The following is a 20,035-nucleotide window of genomic DNA, read 5'->3' as shown; positions in this document are numbered from 1 at the left end:
GCATATAAACATAGGCAAAACTTGCATAAAAGGTGGTCCTTTAACTATGTTCTTGTAGTTCCCTGTGGTGCGGCTTGTGGATTACACTTGCTTAATTCTTTTGCTTTTTCTTAAAGTCTTTGGGGAGAAGACTGGGAATACAATTAAAAGCAAGAACATGATTTTTACAGTCAAAGTATTTTTGTCATTTATTCACTCTCCAGTGTGACCAATCTATTTTGCAATAACTGTTTTACCGTGTGTATGTATGTGTGGCAAGTGGAACCTTTAATCTCTTGGTAACTGTTGTAGCTCCGTACTGAAAATGCCTGAGAGTTATCAGAGCCTAGATGGACTCTGAGTGTAAAGACATCTTGGCTCCTACAGCTAGGGATGCTGACCAGTGCCAACCAAAGGGTCAGCATATGTGGGGAGGAAATTGCACTCCTACCTTAAAAATTCATATTCTTGGATTAGTATTAAGGCAGGATTTGCAGTAATGCATCTGAGCTTGGTCTGGATGCAGTGGCTACAACTCCCTGTGTGCCTTCTGTGAGGCTCAAACTCCCTTTGAATCCTCTTCGGGGACAAGGGCTGGTGAGTCTCAGTCTAGACATCCATACCACATCAGCTTTAGAGTTATGTTTTGATGCCTGAGAGATAGGGGCATCTGTAAGGGTTAACTCAAGCTGTAAAGCACTGCCTAATTTTTACAGATGGTGTGAGTGCAAGAGCGAACCTCAGACTGGCTTGGCAGTGCACAGAGATAACTTTACATAATTCCCTGCAGATGTTGCTGCAGAGTGGTTTTAATAATGAATTGTGAAGTTGAGCTCAACCCCAGCGTAGAGGGAGAACTCAAAATAAATGCAGTGTGTTGTTCTGTGTTTCAAAAGCAAATTTTCTAACAACCTTTCTGTGATGCTCTGGGCTGGGAAAGATGGAAGGGAAAGGGACAAGAGATAGTTTATGCCATTATAGCCTGGCTAATTTGTCTGCAAACCATGAACACCCATGGGCCTGGGGGTGGGGGGACCAAATGGCAGCTGCGGTAATGCTTCTAACGAGGGGATGGTGCAGAGCAAGTACTTCATGATCAGCTCTGCAGAGTTCTGCAGTTCGTGGCTGTCATGCACAGACTGCGTTGTGGAACTTGTCTGTGCTTCAGCCATTTTCTGCTAGGAGTTTGTCAATTCTTGCACTGTGCTGTAATTTCCTTTCTGCAGGGTTATTGGCTTAGATGTGCCGTCATCATTCAGATTTTTGCCCCATGAGGAGTAAGCTGCTTCTGCAACGGCTGCTTGGCCATTCTAAGACCTTGCATGTCTTGCGTGGCGAGCACTCGTTTTTGACTTCTCTGCTGCTGGGGGTTGCTGCTGGAAGTTTCTCAGGCTTCTCAGTTGTTTAGGCTCTTTAAGTAAAACATACTTTTTTCTGTGGACATGCTATTCCAATGAGCTGCATTAAAGCCTTTCTTTTGTCTTTCTGAGAAGCAAGCTTGAAATGGGAGAAGAGAATTTCAGAGCAGGGGCTGCTTTTCTCTGAACCTGGACAGATGCTGCTGACTTCTCAGTAGTTGTGGAGGTTTCTCATTTATACTTTCCACATAGTTAATAAAGAAAATCTTTAGAAAGAAATTATAACTTTCATGAGCTCTGTGGCAATTAGGAGCTTTAGTCTTAGTGATGGCTTGAAGAATCAAAGCAGCTCAAAACCTCACTTAGACTGTTACATGCTCTGTCTGCATGTTGCAATGGATTTGGTTGAGTTACTTGACTGTAACCTACCTCAAACATGACTTGGCCTCCGAAGGGTACGTGGGAGCCTGTTCATAAGATCAGTGGAGTTGTGAGGTTTCCCTGCCGAGGCGTTTCAGGAGCTGGGAATGGCAGGCGGGAGGCACGGTGATATGGGGGAGGTATGTGTATGCATGCCCAGGCGTGGGGGGTGAGGGGTTGCCTTTTAGCAGGGAGCCCTGTTTACATGCATGGAGTGAGGCTCAGCTACGCTATGGTCCTAAGCACAAGACCTTAAACTTGGCTCCAAGGCCATGATGCAGCTCAGTGAGCCAAAGCAGAGAAGCTCTGTTGCGAAATAGGCTAGCCCTGGGCCAACGTCAAGGCTGTGCGATCCAGCTCTCCAAAGACTGTTTTACCATGGTTTGAATTTGGCCCAAGCACCCATTTTTAAGCGTAGGCAAGTCCTTTTTGTACAATTGTGTCTAATTTCTTTCTGAGGAAGAGTTTACATAAACTATTCCAGTCTAATTGATGTCAGCTGAAAGCCAGCTTCTGACATTTTGTGCCTAATTGTAAGTGTATGTTAAACTCTGTTTGCTACCCATGTCAATACGTTAGTAGTAAAATAAGGAACAACCATGAAGATGTGTTTTTGAAACAGTTTGGCAGATCCTGCGTGTTCACTGCCGTGGGCTTCGTGGCAGAAGAATCCACCTCCTGCTGAGAGGGAATAACTAAATTTAAACTTTCCAACCATGAGCCTTGTGAAGCAAAGTTTCCAAACCTCTGAAAATGGAAAGCCATGTCTGAGTTTTGAGAGTAAGTAAATAGAGCTACCTAGCAGCTGTGCAGTGGCAAGTGAGGGGTTTGTTGCTTGGGGCACATTGTCTCCCAGCCACAGGCCCCAGGGGAGAAAACAAGGGTTTGTAACTACTGTCCGCTGGTAAAATCTTCTGCGATAGGATTTGGAAAGAACTTGGGTGACTTTTAGCATGAACACTTGAGCATTGTTTCAGCTAGTTACTCTTTTTTTCTTTAAAGGAAGTTGTATGTTGCATGGTGGCAGAGCCCAACGAAGCCTCCCTTCCCCTTGCCAGGCCCAGGGCTGTGGCCTCCCGGCTGTGGGAGGGCTGCGTGGCCACCACACAGCTCGGGGCTTGGCCTCACCATAAATTAAGTAGGTTTTGTGCCCTGTCTATTTACAGACCAAGCTGGCTCATTGCTGCCTTTGCTCATCACAGGCAGGGTTGGGAGCCTCCTGTGAAATTTGTTTGGTTTATGACAGCCATTAAAGTCTGTAAACTGTTTTGAGGTGCGTGTACAAAAATAGCTGTTTTCTCAACTCCCTTTGGGGAGGCTGAAAGACTGGTGTTGAACAATAGTTTGCATTGCCCTGGCAACGCAACTTGCATTTTGGGGGGAGACTGAGAGATTGTAGAAAAACAACAGAAATGGTTTACCTGCTTGGCTTTTTATTGTCCTGTATCTTAACCCTGACCTTACCTGGATGAAGCAGAATCTAGCTGTGCTCATATCTGAGAGCAGCAAGCTCCTGGGTGAGTGAGTCTACGTCAAAACCAGTGGAGGATTCAATAAATCAATGTAGCCAAGCAAGAAAAGAGGCAAGGATAATTATAGTTGGGATGCATTTAACATAAAGATGGCTCATCTGTAATTTTATTCATCCATTCATGGATGTGACTCTAAAGCTTATATCCATATAGTTGGTGAATATTTAACATTTTTGTAGATACTGGTAGAAACTTGAATGCTCAGGTGGGAAGGCAAATAACTGGTGCTTATGGCCTGAACTCACATTTCAGTTAGCTTTTCTTTCTTATTTCTGTTCTGTGTAGTACTTTCCAGCTTCCCAGGGCACTGAATTCAGGTCATGTTTATTAAGCACCGGCTGTGATGACAAGTGCTCTAGAAGCACTTATTTTGTATCCTGATCTGAAATCTGTGCCCTTCTACTAACTTCTTTTCTATTTCCATCTTTTGACTTCTGTGATACCTCATATTAGGATTTGGGCAATGTTTGTGCTATTTCCCATAAGTTCAGGTATACGTACAAAGTGTTTTGATACTGTAGATGTACACATTGCAAGACTTACTTTGAGAAACTGAATAGGAAAATTCAAATCAGAGTTGTCATGGATAGACTTCAGGTTTCTTAAAATAAACTGTTTGCTCCATTGCAACCTTTTTTACATGAGCCCTGCCTCAGGTCTGCCTCAGTTGACCACTGTGAGAGGATCTGATAGAAATGGTATAATAGGACTAAACCCCCTCTCCTTCTAGGAGGCTGCAGAATAACTAAACCTGCACCAAAGCTGCTGACTCTGTGCTCCCTTCTCAGTAGCATCTTGCTATTCTTGTTCCTCTTAATGTTGACTGAGCAACTTCTGTTACTTCTTTTTGTAGGTTGGTGGTTTGTGAGTACAGCAGAGGAGCAGGGCTGGGTCCCTGCTACGTACCTGGAATCCCAAAATGGAACCAGAGATGACTCTGACATCAACACATCCAAACTTGGGGAAGGTATGGAAAGCCTTTTGTTATCAAGGGGAAACTGGTATTCACTTGCTTTATGCTTTTTCCCCCATGAGAAAAATTTGAAAACTCTTTCTGCCACTTGTGGCTGTTAAACCAGTGCAGTAATCTCTTCTCCCATCTTGTATCAGTAAATAAATTGTTGCAAAAGAAATTGAAGTACCATGCCTGTAATCCCTTTGTGACCAGCTTGGGCTGTCAGTGTGACAAAAGGTTCAAAAGCTGAAATTATGCTCATTTTAATACCCTTAAAAAGCATACAAACAGCTTATGTGCAAATCCAAGCAGTGTGTTCTGATAGAGGTCTTGGACTCTCATGTCCATGGAAGGAGAGAACTTGCACGGCTTGTTTGCAGAAATTATACAAGTGAGAGCTTTTAATTGGAAGAAGATGCTTATTAGAGTGACAGACCATTAAAAGGAGTGAGATTTAACTTTAAGGGTTGCTTCTCATTACAATTTGCTTCTCATTACAATTTTTTTTAATTAATCCTTGAAACTAGTTTCATTGCTGTTTGCTATGGTCTATGATTGTGTACAAAGGTAATTTTATTTGGCGTGGTCTCATTCCATTAAAACTAAGATGCCATTTGTCATATATATGTATTCAGCTGCACTGTTTTTTGGCTAAAGATGCTTAATTCAGGTTCCAGAAATGGAATAGTACAACCTCACATGTTCCTCTGTTCCATTATGAAAGACTAACCACATCTTAATGGACTTCTCATGTAGCAACTGTGTACAAAGGACACTTTTATTATGACTTGCTCCATTCTAATGAATGTCTTGCTAAATTTCTAGGCGCTCTTTACATGACACTTATGTAAAATGTGTGTGGAAACTCAGCTGACCTTTCCTTAGCACAGGCAGGAGGCTTAGAGATGTGCTGGGGTGACCATCTGCCCGTTAAGATAGCACACAGGCAAAACATAACTTTGTGCTGGGCCCCAAGGGTGACATCTGTGGCTTATTGAAATCTTTGGCTCTGTAACTCATTTTTCCCTGCTCAAAGCTACCCATATCCTGGTTCACTTAGGGTTTAGAGGCAGACTGGCTGTAGACTGGTAGGCCAGGAACCAGTCTGGTGTGATGCAACATCTTAGTGGGTGCAAAAGCAGTTAGTAAAGTTTCCCTGTTAAAGAACAAACACCTACTGCTTTATTTTTTTTAAGAGTTGAAGAATGCCTTGTCTCTTGGTCTGTAGCTTCCTCCCTTTTCCTGGCTCTTAAATATGGTGCATGCTTGACAGCCTTATTGCTTAAAGTGCTTTCATTTCAAGCTCTCCTCCGCCTTTCATGTTGCCCTCTGGAGTGTACACTGCACAGGGCTCTTGCCACACAGCAGTCTTCTCTGGGTAATGGAAAATCCATCAAATGTTCCTTATCTTTTTCCTCTCAGTCCCCTTTAATCCATTACACTGCTCTCCTCAGCTATGGTCAGCGGTCGTGCTCCCTGCCTTACCCCAAATCCAGATACGCTGAAACCTGAGACTGTGCTTCCCTTTCTGTTCAGTTCCATCTCAGCGCCAAATCTAATTGCATTACCTCTGCAGCTGCTTTGATGTGCCCCAGCTTTCGCTTGCTTTTCAGTAACTTTGTTTTATGTTGTTAACCTCATAAGCTGAGACTTCTTTTGTTCTTTGTTTTTCCCCCCTCCAGTTCTTCTTTACTTGGGCTATTCTTCTCCTAATAGTTATTCTGTAAGAGAGGAAAGAACAACGCAGATTCACTCTGTTACAGAGAAGCGTATAAAAGTGAACACACTTACACAGAAAACTCGCCAACTCTCTCTCAGTAGGCAGCAGAAAGGGGCTCCAATGTAACGGAGGAGGAGCTGAGGCACTTTAGGTGGATGAAGTGCCCTAGCCCCTGCATTTAGAGTTCATACAAGTTTCAGAGTGACTCCTGGAGATGCTGACTTCCTGCAGCTGCACAATTTGTGCTCTGCATACTTTGAAAGGATGGAAACACTAATGTAGGGAGCTTTCTGTGTCAGCCGCTTGGCCCTCTCCATTTGCAGCGGGCCTGGAACGACTCCACAAGCCCGGCGGGCTTTACGAGGCTCTGCTGTAGCAGCCCCTTGTAAAGATAAGGAGGTGCTGAATGCAACTTACTAATAATGCTGCCTCTACATAGCAGTAATATTTCCACATGTATCTGTTTAAGTAGTCTGTTCCCTGAGAAAGACAAAAGTGTTCCTCCCTGCATCTGAGCCTGCACAACATCTTTTGTCAGGATGAGGGTAGACAGTCAGCTGCTACCTGGGCCTGTGTTTGGACCAACACCATCTTACAAGGCTTGGAAAACATTCAGAAAGCAATCTAAAGAAACATTCGAAGCCACAGGAGCTGTTAAAGTAAACATCTTAAAATGGTCTCTGGAAAGGTTTAGATGCTTGTTGATAAATAACGTTTCTGGTGACTAACTGCAGCATGACCAACCAAGTCCAAGTCTGATATCAAATGGCAAAATTCAATATTGTTGAGGAGGAAAAAAAAAAAACCAAAATGCTGACTCATACAAAAGCATTATTGTGATATAAAAGGGCTATCGTTGGGGATAGTCATATGTTGTGAGGAGAATACAGTATGGTGGATCTCTGTGACCCAGTGTGTTCAAGGGGTGCTCCTGGATGGCTGATCCTCCAAACTCCTAGCGTGAGAAAGGAGCTGTGGGTGACTGCTCTGTGTTGAAACCTGAAGCAAATTTATACCCCTTCCACACCGCTCCTTCCTGCAAGCCTTTAAGTTCAACATCTTTCATTTCCTCCCTTCTTGTATAGAAACCTCCTGATGCTGGCAGCCTTACTACAAACTAGTACCACAAACTAGCCATTGTGTCTGTTCAACACCACCCACCACACCCCCACTTACGGTGACCAGGGAGGGTTTAGGCCTTACAGCAAAAGAGAAATTGAGAGTGAGCTGGGTGCAGAAGTCTAGTCTAAGCCCCTGACAGGTATAAAGGGCAAAAAGGCAAAAGCCACCCTTGGGGGAAGTTATTAATTTGTTTACTTGTTCAGCTCATCGTTCCCCAATCAAATAATTTTGCTGTGCCTGATTGTCTACAGAACATATTCTAGAAGACAGTGGTGCCTGCTCTCATGAGGATAAGGGTATATTCCCCAAATGAGTGCACGTAAGCGGAATTGAATGATTATTAATGATGTGATATCAGAGTTTATGAACAGCTTTCCAGCATCACTAGCAAAATGATTGTGTTTGGACCCTAGCAATAGCTGAAGTGTAATATTTTTGCATTGCTTTGTGGCAGCACCAAGCACCCTGGCAATAGTTGCCAAACTAGCATGGAAGGCCTTGAATGGAAAAAGGGATGTGTTTGTGTTTCTGTGCCAGTCCAATGGTTCCGGTGTCGTTCACACCTTCACAAGCTGAAGAAGGAGCTGAGTACAGTTCTACGTATGTGATCGAGAAAACAAGTGGTGTCCTCTGTGCACAGCTGCTCTCACAATGCCTTTTCCATAGGTGTCTTGTCTTTGTTTCTATTTTAAGCATAACTTACTGTTTCAGTGTGTTACTAATTCTCAGTTCTGGCTTGTTAGCTTCTTGAGCCTGCTCAATAATAGCAAGGTTAGGTTTTTCCTTATATTTGTAATCAATATGTTAAAAGTTTGAATCATGTGAATTAGCTGAGGCAGTGATTGCGAGTCACGTGTTGCAAGCAAGGAGACATCAGATACTTTTCACTTTGGGTTCTGTGCCTGAGTGCTGCTGTTACAAGTGAACTCTCATAAGAGAAGCTGCCTTCTTTTTTTTAACCTGGATCTTGTTTATAGTATGGTGGTTTGCTTAGAGACGGTTAAAGCCCTCTTGGGTCTGATATGCAATAGACTGAATTCTCCAAAGATCATGCAGCCTAACTAGGAGATGCAACAGCAATGATGTTGATCTGTCCTGCCACTGCAGCCTCCTTGGACGAGTTGTCTTCAGTTGTGCAGCTTGTTCTGGGGTGTGCGTATGTTTTTGTTTTTTTTAAGGAAAGCCGATAGCAAGGGTGGCAATTTGTGACAGTTCTAGGTGGTTCGTGTTGCTCAGGCTCAAGAAGTTAACTTGTTCCACTGTACTATATAAACTAAAAGAAAATGTCTGTATCCTCCCCTAACCCATTCCTGCTAACAAGACCAGTGCTTGTAAATGTCATGTTTTGGTTTTATTCCTCACCCTCCCATCATTTTTTTCTTTTTTTTGTTTTTGTTTTTTGTTTCCACCCATGTTCCAAACTAGTTTCTAAGAGACGCAAGGCTCACCTGAGACGCCTGGACCGGCGATGGACGCTGGGCGGGATAGTCAACAGGCAGCAGAGTCGAGGTGAATAGCTTCCTATGGCACCAGGCCCTAAGGGTGCACCAAAAGCCATGCTGCAGCTTCAGCTGTTGTGCACTGGGGTCTGCATCTTTGGCATTCCAGTAGAGAGAGGTCAAAGCTCCAGGGTTCAGATGTGGATTTCATACATGACAGCTTGAGGGTGCCTTGGAACCAGGGTGAGGCACCCCAAGAGCTGGAGGCTAATAACCAAGGGTAACTCTGCAGTCTGACTCCTTGTGCTGCTGGAGGAAGCTCACATCTGTTGTGTTTTAACTTTGGGCATATTTGTACTCAGTCTTTCCTACCTCAATAAGGACAAGCGATACTTTTGGGGCTATTACAATGAGAAGAATGCCAAAAAGCCATGGTCAGAGATGTGCGCACTGGAAAAGTGCTTGGTGTGGAAAGATGAGAATCATTCCAGTTTCAGTCCCCTCTCTTCCTTGCAAGCAGTGTTTGGTACTAAAGATAGTCGTCTTCAGAACTTTTGGAAGCTTTTGCTGTCAGTCCTAGGTGTTTAAAACAGCAGCAGTAGCAGCATTTTTTTTTTTTTGCTTTGCTTGTCTGACAGGGAGCATGGTGGGGTGGGGGGAAACACCTTGTCTTCTGAAGATGCATTTGGGTAAATCCTGAGGAATCTTCCAAACCGAGCATTTCTCCAGTGCGTGTGAATCATCTTGCTCAGAGTAAAAGTACCCCTTCCTATCCACTTCTCTCCTTCTTGCAAGATTTTCCAGCTGTGGTATTAGTTGCACTCAGAAAGGAAGGAGGTGGGGGGAAGCACTATCTGCACCTCTGTGTAACTTTCAGACAACCTTACTGAGGGGATGGAACCGAATGTAAGCATAAGAGAAGCTTCCCAGGTGAGGAAAAGGTGCCTTTTCCTACTAAGGAGAAAAAGTACTTTTAAAGTAGCAAATTTATCTTCTCCTGGATTTGGTGGCGGTTCTATGTGCAGACTCGTGTGTGTGTCAAGCACATACAACTTTTCAGTGACCTTTTTTTACCTTTTGCCTCAAAGTATTATTGAGGAAACCAAAATAACAAGAGGGGTGGTGTTCTTACTGTAGCTTGACCCTGCAGCAGCTGGAACTATCCTCAGAAGACAGAGTCTTGCTTCTCAGGCACCAAATACACCCTGAAGGCACCAAAAAAGAAACCTCGTAAGCACACATGGTGGCTTGTGAAAAGTAACTTGTGCTTACTTCTGTACCCCAAGACTGAGAGCTACTTATTTTGCATTGTCAAAGTCTGCCAGACACTTCCTGGCAATTTAACTGGGAGAATTTCTGGGAATCAGTTTTCTAAACAATTTGTTTACTCATTTAAACAAATATATCCTTTCATATTCATACAATATTGCAAACAAAGCTCCATAAAATATTAAGACTGCATGATCAGTCCCTTAGGATAGTCAACTGGTAAGTCTCAAGGACCTAAGTTGCATTCTCAGGTTTTCCCTCTTGCCCTCTTATGCCCACCATGTGTGTGCATCTTCTCCAAACCTGCCCTCTGACCAGTGTCACAGTGTCTTCCCCAGCACAAGGTCCCTTAGTTTCTTCCATCTCTGCCTTTTTCTTGCTCCGTAACAGTTTCTTCCCTATTAGGCCTAAGCAATGCTAGGTTTTTGAGTGTTTTGGAGAATATGTGCTTTATCTCAAACTGAATCTCGGCACTTGAACTTAGCACAAACTGCAGCATCTCAAAGTTTGGGGCACGCTTCATGGCTGAGCTGCTTCTATAAGCTCTCTCTAAAGCATTTCAACCACAGCTAGCCAGGCTGAAATAGTAGGTTAAGGAGCTCTTACAAGAGCAACTTCATTGAAAGTAAAGTGATTGGAATATTTGGGGACAGGTTGGAGACAGTGGCTTCATCATCTGGCATAGCTATAGCCTGTACAGACATTGATGCCTTCCAAATTGCAGTTGTTGAAAGTATAAGTCTCTCTGGGTGTCCAGCCTGCTGTTCTCTAACAGATCACAGTTTATGTGAGGTCAGGAGAGATTCTTTCTCCCTCTTTCCCTCCCATCCCAGCCCAAAAGACTTCTAAGAAGGCCAAATTTGGGTGGGTTTGCACTGAAATGACAGGCTGCATGAAGTGTACACACGCACCCCCCGCCAACCTTCATGTCCCTGCTCCAAAGCACAGAACTAGAGCTGCTCAAACAGAAGGCTGCCAGAATTGTTCAACACAGGCAAAAACAGCTTCCCCTCCCCCACTTGGCCTTTTTCTTGGAAATAAATTCAATTAAACATTTTGGCTGAAATTCTTCCCACCCAGCGATATTCTGCTTGAGATAGTCCCTGCTGTTGGAAGGGTTAGCTCCGTGAGTTCACTGGAGTTTAAAAGCAAGAAATAAAGAATGCTTCCCTTTATATTTATGCTTGGGTACCACTAATAAGCATTTTAACTAACTAGGTCTATGATAGAATCACTTAAAAGCCAGAACTGAAGGAGTTAAGCGTTGTTTCTGAAGGCCAGGATTTTCTGAGTGACTTGGATATTAAGAACACTGAGAAAGCCTGAGTGCAAAAGGGAAGGGTGTTTGCTTCCCTGTTACAGACTGCCTAATGGGAGAGAATTATCAGGAGTAACATATAGCTTATTTATTTCTACCCTTTCCACAGACATTTGAAGAGGGTAAGCACCCCTGAGCTTAAGATATTTGGGAGCAATGTTACTGGGTCTGCAAATAAGAAACATGAAAGACAAATTATTGAATATCATGGTAGTGCTCCTCTTTTAAAGCTGGAAAAAATCTCCAAAGAGAACAGCTGTAGTCTGTTTTTACAAGGAGAAACAGATGACATTAGTTGCTGAACTTTTCTCTTTAAAATGGTCTGTGGTGTGCCCAGTTCTAAGAGATTACATTGGTTTATGTTTCTTACATAGCTGCAGAGCTTGTTTTTTTAAAATGTTAAATGTTTTAAAATGTGGTACATTTTCTAAACTTTTGTCTATACATTATGAAACTCCAATAATACAAATATGGATTGTGAGGAGAAGCCTGAACATTTGTAGTTTTCCTCGGTCCTGGTACTTGTTAGACCTGCAAGCTGCAGAGTTCATGTTCTCTTGTACTGGGTAAAAACGCTAATTCTACATATGCATTTACTTGGAACTTCCCCTGGACGAGAACTTAGGATTGTTTACAGGCTAATTTCATGAGAAGTCATTTGTGCTATTACAGTTTGATTGGGAAAAGTGGGGGTTTACATGCCTGTTTTATATGCCAGATATCTGACATAAATTATTGCTGCTTTGGGTTTGTGCCCAAGACTTTCAACTGGAGCTGTTACCATGCAGGAAAGTACTTTAAAGTTATTCATATCAACAATATAGTGACATATGGGCTGAATTTCTGCCAAATGAGCCTGTTATTAAAGACTAGCTACTAAGACAAGAAATAAGCTATTCAACGAAAGAGTTAGAGCTTGGAAACTATAGGTCTTCCTACTGCTTGCCTAATTCATGGAGAGAGGGAGCTTGATGGGGAGAGGTGGATGGGGTGTAGAGGGACGACAGCTGTGTAATCCAGTGGTCTTGATACTTGAACCCCATCTTCAGTTGATCTTGATACTTGAACCACATTTCCTAACCCGGGTGGGTCGTTCTGCAGCCAGTTTTCTAGCTGTGGAAAGAGCCCTTGATAATCTAGTAATCCAGCCTGGCTGGTGTGCTTGTGCACTCTTACCCTTTCCTGCATCCCACTAGAGCTGCTCTGCCCCTTTTGGCAGCCCCCTCATTACCCACAGGACTTCTCCCTTTGTTTTCACTCTTCTCCTCTGCTTGTCCTTGATGCTCGTGAAACGTTTGTCACTCGCAGCACAAGGCTGCTTTGCCGTGCTAAGTCAAACCAGCACAGAGCAGCTTCAGATTTAGTTTGTTCTTTATTTCTTTTTTTTTCTCTCCTCTGCTCCAAGGAAAGTAGTAAATGTTTATTGCCCCTTGCTAGTTGAAGAAAGAGCATGTGCCATACAGAACTGTTTAGAACAAATGTCATTATAGTTCTTTTCTATCTGTTGGCATGAGGTTTTCTGTTACTTAAAAAAATATGGGGGGAGAGTGACAGAGGCTGAAGAGCTCCTGTCTGCAGATGAACACATTTGGTAACAGTGGACAGTTATTTTCTCTGCTGAATCTTTAGACAAGTAAAATAAAGTCCATGTTGAATTAACGCATCGCTTTCTGGAACAGCGAGACTTTTTCCAGAAGCAGGTCTGACAAAGGGGGGGTGGAGCGGAGGAGTGGGGGAGGGCGAGCGCAAACTGCTGACTGAGGGGAAAGTATTTTGAAAGAAAATTTTTCTGTGGTTTGGAAGATGTAGGGGTGGGGCTGTTGCATTTTGCTGAGAAATCGTTAATTGGCTAATTTCTAGCCCAATTCCCCCCTATCTCCACCCCTCCTGGCATATCAAACAAGGATGGGGTCACAGAAAGTTGGGAGCATGTACAAACACCAGCTGAGCAAAGGAAATTACTCCCTTACTTGGTTGGCTCCTGAAGTGCTGCAGATAACTTCCACAGTTACTTATGGAGGCAGAAAAGAGCAAACTTATAAAATATAGGTGAAGGAGAGGTATGTGAAACGAGGCGCTCAGAACTTGGAAGCAGAAATGTATGAGCGCTGGCCATTTGCCTGGGAGAGATGAGACTGATTATGCAGGGCTGGAAAAGTGCACGGTATTTTAGCTGCTTAAAGGCAAGGTTCCTATCCCAAATAGTTTACAGCCTAAACAAAGAGAACAAGATCTGTGCATCAAAGGAGCCTGGGCAAGTGGCAATTTGGCATGCGTCTTATTACGACCAAAAGGTTTTTCACAGTGGAAAGTGATATTTATTTGGCATTTTTAAAAGCTTTTAGAGAAGGACTAAAACTAAGCCTGTTTGGCAAGGCAGGAAGTCAGGGTTGGTAAGGCTTATTTTAGGAAGGATTTGAGAGTTTCAGGTTATTTGATACCTCAGAGCAGGGAGCCTACTCAGGTTGATGAGGCATCATAAGAAAGGCATGGGGCTGAGTGAGAAAAGCTGAAGGGATTTGGAGGAGTGGGAAATCCAAAGGGAGCGGAACAGGTGAGAGTGTGTAGTAGGTTATTAAAGCAAGGCACAGCACACAGGCTTGAAAATTCAAGATGGGCCAACTGAATTGGATGTACACTTGGTCGGAGTCTGGCTGAAGTACCAGAGTGCTGCTGTGCCAAGGGCCTTGGGCAAGAGCAATGTGCTGAAAGGCTGGGAAAGGAGCAAAGGAGGCAGGAGGTGGCTGTGCAAAAGAGGTTGAAGGGCCAGAACAGGGCTTTAGCAGTGAGGAGCAGCAGTGATAGAAGATTTTGAAGATGTTGGGGAAAGGAACTGTTACCTTGGTGATAGACTAGGTGGAATCTGAAATAACCAGTGCCAAGGGAATCGGGAAGATTGAATAAGGTAGATTTGGAAAAGCACTACTGAAGCTCTGTGTTACAACTCCAGCAGTAAAACCGTAGGTCTGCTTTCCTTGACCTGACAGTAAGTATAAATCCAGACAGGCAGAGGAGGGACCAAGTTGCCTTCTCAAGACACCTCATAACTTTAATGTGTAGTATGTGTGTGCATGAGCGCATGTGTAAAATCTGAATTTCTGGCTTGACACATGGGATTGGAGGAGCCTCATAGGCTGTCAAGTTTAGTGTCTTGCTCTGTCAGACGGCTAGGTACAACTCCTTCATGAAAGGATGGAGCTTCATCTTTGTTGTTCTGAGTTTTTTCCCATGGAAGAGGTGTCTTGATAGGTCACCTGATAGGGGAAAATGCCATGCCCCCTGCCTAAAAAATCTTTGAGATTCCCCTTTTACTAGTAGACAGAAATACAGCAGGTGAAACAAAAGAAAACCTATTTAGGTATATGCTGTTTAAAGGTAGTGTGATGGAAATGGGCATGTCTGCTGTCTCTAATTTCAAGCTGTAATCCTACACAAAAGGAAAAACACACAAAGCGCTGTTGTCATGGTCTGCCGTTATCCAAAAATAAATGTCATTGACATTAAGTTATCCTAAAATTTAACAAGTTAAATGTAGCATCCCTAGCATTCCCACAACCAGTATGCTGTATCATAGCCATTGAACAGGCTGGGCGAGACACAGAATAAATATTTCAGTTCCCCCTGAAATATGGCTGTGAAGGTGATCTTTTACTACTTGATGAGCACTGCCAAGGTGCTTACAGGTCATCTTGCTCTGCAGTAAATCATATGACTGTATAAGAGCTGTATTATAAATCCTATTTATGCAAAAGGTTACACTTTATTAAGTTGCACTTTAAAATGTGTGGGAGAAGACATCTGGGCACTCTTACATTATCCTAGCCTGGTTTTAGATCAAGTTTCTCATGAGTTGGCTTGACTCTGCTCCCAGCAGTCTCAGAAATAGGCCTCTTTCCTCAAAATTCAGTGAGGCTGCATTGAAACTGGCCTGACTTAGTATAGAGAAGAGTTTTACAGAGTTTGTGGTGCTACCACTTGAAGAACCAGTCGCACCTTCCCCAGCATCTTCCCTTCTCCTTTACGCTCTTGCAGATCTGCAACGGACCAAACCAGACTTAGGGTCATACTAACTTTCCTTGGCCAGGTTGGCTTCAGGTCCATCTCATGGCAGAGTGACAAACTGTGCAAGGAGAGGTGGTGGGTGCAAGGCAGGACAAATGAAGGAGAGGGGAATGGTCGCAGCTGCTGCAGCACTAGGCATTGCATTCAAAAACTGGTTTTAAGCAGCTTTTTAGTTTTAAAGCTATTGCTATTTGTGTACAGAAAACGGCCTCACCTTGGCAGGGGACAGTTATCTTGCTGGAGGGACACGAAATGGTTGTGGTGTTGGTTTGTTTTAGGGTGTTTTTCCTCTCTTCTAACAGCCATGGAAGGGCATTAGAGACCTGTGGCTTGTGAAGGAGAGACCCATAACTCTCAAATACCCCTGGCTTCCTTGTACCAGGTCTGTTGAACACAGTGTGGTTGCGTACATTTGTACAAACCACATTACTATACGTAGCTGTAACACAGGGCACTGTACAGCTCAAATGCTTTGTCCTGTATATACGCACACCTCCCAGCTGGAGTGCAGCAACCTGTGCTATGCTTGATTGTGGGAAATCTCGGTTGCTAGAAGAAGCCCTCTTCTAGTACTGTGGGCTGTTATGAGGACATGGGAACTGTCCTCTGCTGTCCACACTGTTTTCCCAGTGATCCACCAGGATCTGTCTCGGTATTTTGACCCTAAGCCTCTATTGTATGCCTTCAGGAGACTTTAGGTAGAACCAGAGTAAGAGAGACGCCTTCCTGCCTTTGGGGAGGAGAAATGTTGACAGGGAAGTGAGCCTTTGGAATAACTAGTGGACTGAGTGCTGGGCTGCCAGGGTGTCTGGGAGGGCTGAGCAGAGCACAGCTACAAGTGAGTGGTAAGAGTTGGGTAGTTCAACCAGTGCAGAAATTCTTGTTGTGCATGTTTTAAATAGTGTCTGTGTCCAGGGAGGGGGGAGAATGACACATATTAATCCTTTCCTTCCAAGCTAAGTGAGTTGCAGTTGGATAGTGCATGATGTGACAGGCTCGTATTGCAGCTCTTTGCCAAACACACTTTGCTGCTTTATGCGTGCCTTGTTCAGATTTACTAGTGCAGTTGAATTTCCAGTAGAGATACCTCTTTCTGTTCAGCTGGGCAAGGTATCTTTGACCTGCAAATTAGAAGTAAAGAAATATAAGTGAAGTTGGCTAATTGAGCTATTAACAGATCTCTGGGTGTCACACATTAAGAACAGAGATGCCTTTATGCAATTTTCAGCAGATCTTGAAGGGGAGTAGGACTCTCATCCCATTATTTCCAAAGTGCAGCCTTTTAGCGGATGTATATGCTTTGTAGCACATAGTAAAGTTTGTTCTGCGCACTTGACCTCAACATTGTGATGGAAGCTGCAGCTGAGGAATACAAATTATACTTTTGTTTGCCTTTTTTTTTTTTTTTGCTGGTAATTGTTAAGTCAAAACTTAATGAATCAAAATTAAACACTTTTGTATTCCCTGTAGATCTGGGCATACAGCTTTGATGGTAGGTCTGGGATGGTTCACTGACCCGTGTTTTATACCATTGCCTGTCATAGTATCTGAACAAAACCAGCATGATATTTCATATTTTCAGTGTAACACAGCGCACTGTTTTTCTACTGGCTGATGCGCTGCTGCTTCTCACATGAAACCATTTATCTGTCTTAAGTCTTTCCAGTAACTTTATGTATCAGTCATGAAGTGTCAAATATCTTCTCTTAAAGACTTTTGAATAGTAATCTGATACGTTGAACGCTACATCAGTCCTCTTTAAGTGACACATCCACTGAAAGCTCCACTGCTCCCTTCAGCAAATCTTGGTTTATGCAAAACATCCCCTGGCTAGAGATAGTCTTTGAGAAGCAAAACAGAATTACACTTGGGTTGCAAGGGGGCCCATATCTCCAGAATACTGTTTAAGCTACAAACCTCATGTATGTTTGTGGTATCCCCTCCACCACTGAAAGAAACCAAACGTGTGTAATCTTGGAAATGGCTGTAATTTCTGCTGTGAAAGCACTTTGCAAGGGGAAGTTGTAATGGTGGCTTCCTGGTTTTGATCTGTAGGCGTAAAAATAGAACTGCTAAAAAAAAAAAAATTTAGGACCCTCTTTTCCAAGTGAATTTTTAACACTGTCTTGCTTCATGGAATAACTTTTTTTTCTCTCTTCCCTTTCTAACTTCGTTCAGTCTCTTTTTCCCCCCCCCCCCCTCTGTGTAGCGGTAGTCTTGAGTTGAAAGCCAAAAGACTTAAGATCTAAGCAACTATGGTGCTCATGGACAGGCTAAGACAGCGGCAGCTCAGAAAAGCCCACCAGTCTTACCTGTGCATCCCAGTACTTGGACAGGGCTTCATCTTCCTCAGCAACTCAGTGTTTCAGCTGCTGGAGCTGGCCAGTGTCTCTGGTCACTCATAGCCACTGACGGGTGGTATCGAGTGTGGTGTGTGCAAGGCAGCAAGGTGAGAGCTGCAACACACAAAGCAGTAATCTCAATGCTGGGGGCAGGGTGCTGCTCAAGAGCAGTTTCTCTCCTCAGTAAACCTGAGCAATGGTGACAAGCTCAGGAGAGAGACTGAAGCTTTCTCAGCTGAGGATGGGGCTTCTCCATGCAGCTGGCAGCTGCTTTTTCAATGTGCCACTCAACAGCATGGTCAGTCCTTCCTGGCCTGTTTCAGCCAAAATGAGAGGAGTTGGAGGATATCTGCTCTTCTGCCTTACCTTGAAACTAACTGGAAGGGAAGTCCAGGAGTTGGTAGCTGGGAGGAAGGCAATAATAAACAGGTAGAGCAGTGATATGTGCCCACATGCATAGCTGCAGGCCCAGAAGTTGTGTTTGCAGGAGTTGCTGGCTATTGTAGTAGCTTGCATGGATCTGTTGTCCTTTTCCCTGGCAAGCCACTCATTTATATGGGGAATGGAGAGGGCGGGTTTGTGTGCGGGAGGAGGGCATTTAATGTTTGAAAGATGATTACATCCTAGTTTGCAAAGGACCCTCCCCTCAAACTTTGATTTCCCTTGAATGATTATACTCAGAAATGCTGTTAGGGTTGATGGGTGACCACTGTCTCAGTTCCTCACACGGGAGAAGTCCTGCTGGAGCAGGACTTTGGGAAGCTGTGTTGAAATCCAGGAGTGAGCACCTCACTTGTGGCCTCTTACCCTGTCCTCTGCAGGAGGGAGTTCACATCCCTGAAGAGGGAGACCACTGTGCCCAGCAAGAGGAGCAGAAGAGCTTTAGCTGCAACAGGGACTTGCTGTTCATGTGGTAAAAATAAGATGAACAGAGAAACTTCTGTTGTAGCTGTAGTGGCAAGGGTGAACTCTGATAGCCTGGGTTATAAAGTGGCTTTGGTATGGGGGAGAGACAAAGCAGGGCCTTCTTCCAACGTTCAGCAAACATGTGGCTTAGCTCTTTATTACTGTCCTAGAAACATCCTGGCAGCGTCTGAAGCAATGTGTATCTGGACAGTGCTGCAGCTCTGTGCACCTGAACTTTCCCTTGGCCTCTCCTCTCAGGGACGAGCTGTAGCTGCCCAGGCATCTTCTGCCATTCAGTTCAGTGCTTGGGGCTTTGCATGCAGTGGAAACTGGGCTCGTAACTCCTTCAGCAGCAGTCACTTGAAATAGAGGAAAAATGAGTCTGCCTTTACTGTGCAGAGCAGAAACCCAGCCAGAAGAACTGTCCTGTGAGTTTGAAGCCGGGTTTCATTACCTAGTTTTCATTCCTCAGGCCCCATCTTGTAGTAGTGTATTTCTGTGGGGAAGGTGTCGTATCCTGATAGTGCTAATTACAAACTAGCTGGAATTCCGACAGTGGTAAAACAGCTCAAGCAGCCTTCCTAGGGGAGAGCAGGAGAGAGCATTTTCCTCTTGAAGGCAAAGGTTTTGACAGGTTTTACCCCTTCAGAATTAGAAGGATCCAAATGCAACCCATCAAGGGAAGTTGACTTTAGTAATCTAGCTTTGCTGAATTTTCTGCCATCAGATGCTCTGCCAACATTTTTTCCCCTTTTCTAAGGTATTATTTGTTACGTTGTCTCAGTAAGGTTTTTTTTCTTCAAAGTTTCCATGCTTCACCCAGCAACAAAATGCAGTTGAGCCACAAAACCAAACAGACAGTTGGGTCTGCTTCACTCTCTCCAAAAGAGTGTTTGCCTCAAGCTGCTGCAACCTTTCCATAGCTCTTTTGTTTTGGAGTGGTCAGGATTAAGATTCGCTTAATGTCCTGCCCATTCCTGTGCACCGACAACCCTGTATTCCCAGCTGTGCTTTGCTGTGACTGTGGGTAGAAAGTGCTAGCAAGGCCAGTTGGGTTGTGCTTTATTGCTTTGCCTGCCTTGCCTTTCATCCAGCTGCAGAAACTCGTGCTGTTACATACCCTGTAGCTTGGGTTCAGGAGAGGGATTTGGTAACACCTTCCATGTCTGCTGCTGCAGAGCAAGGCTGGTAGTTCACGTTTTCAATGCCAGTGGTAATTTTTTAAGTTAACAGAGGAAAAGGTTGACCTGGAGTGTGATGGAAATGCTACAGTAAATGACTTCTGGTGGGTGGAGGAAGATGCTGTAAAAGTGTCTGTTCTGCTCTGCTCATTGGCTTGCTCTCCATAAGTCTATTCACCTCTGCCCAGCTGGGAGGCAGATAGTTGCTGCAGATGAATAGGGATGCTAAGTTTTTGGCTCAAACACCATACCTGAAATCTAGCCCTTGCTTTTGAAGTATGTGTCTTAGTTCTAGCTCTCCTTTACCACTGCCACTCATGTATTTCTCTGGAATAAGGTTTAGCAAAAGTATGTTTGCAAAACACTTCACAACACATGAGTGCAAGATGCTGTATGGTCTCCTGTCAAACACAAAACCCTTATATTCTTTTG

General features: G+C 43.9%; 1 protein-coding gene across 2 annotated transcripts in view; it reads left to right on the top strand.

Annotated features, from left to right (window-relative positions):
- Positions 1-20,035, top strand: part of SH3PXD2A (SH3 and PX domains 2A) — a gene marked incomplete at both ends in the record, with an annotated part of 258,277 nt that overhangs the window by 226,563 nt on the left and 11,679 nt on the right. For both annotated transcript variants that reach the window (XM_082002289.1, XM_082002288.1), the window contains 2 exons: positions 4,143-4,256; positions 8,512-8,595. In XM_082002289.1, the coding sequence (XP_081858415.1) occupies positions 4,143-4,256; positions 8,512-8,595 (198 nt within the window). The remainder of the gene's footprint in view (positions 1-4,142; positions 4,257-8,511; positions 8,596-20,035) is intronic.

This window comes from Phaethon aethereus (assembly GCF_964289735.1).
Source record: "Phaethon aethereus genome assembly, chromosome: 7".
In the NCBI taxonomy this organism is placed as follows: domain Eukaryota; kingdom Metazoa; phylum Chordata; class Aves; order Phaethontiformes; family Phaethontidae; genus Phaethon; species Phaethon aethereus.
Note: the sequence above shows the minus strand (reverse complement) of the source record. Positions and strands in the feature narration are given on the sequence as shown.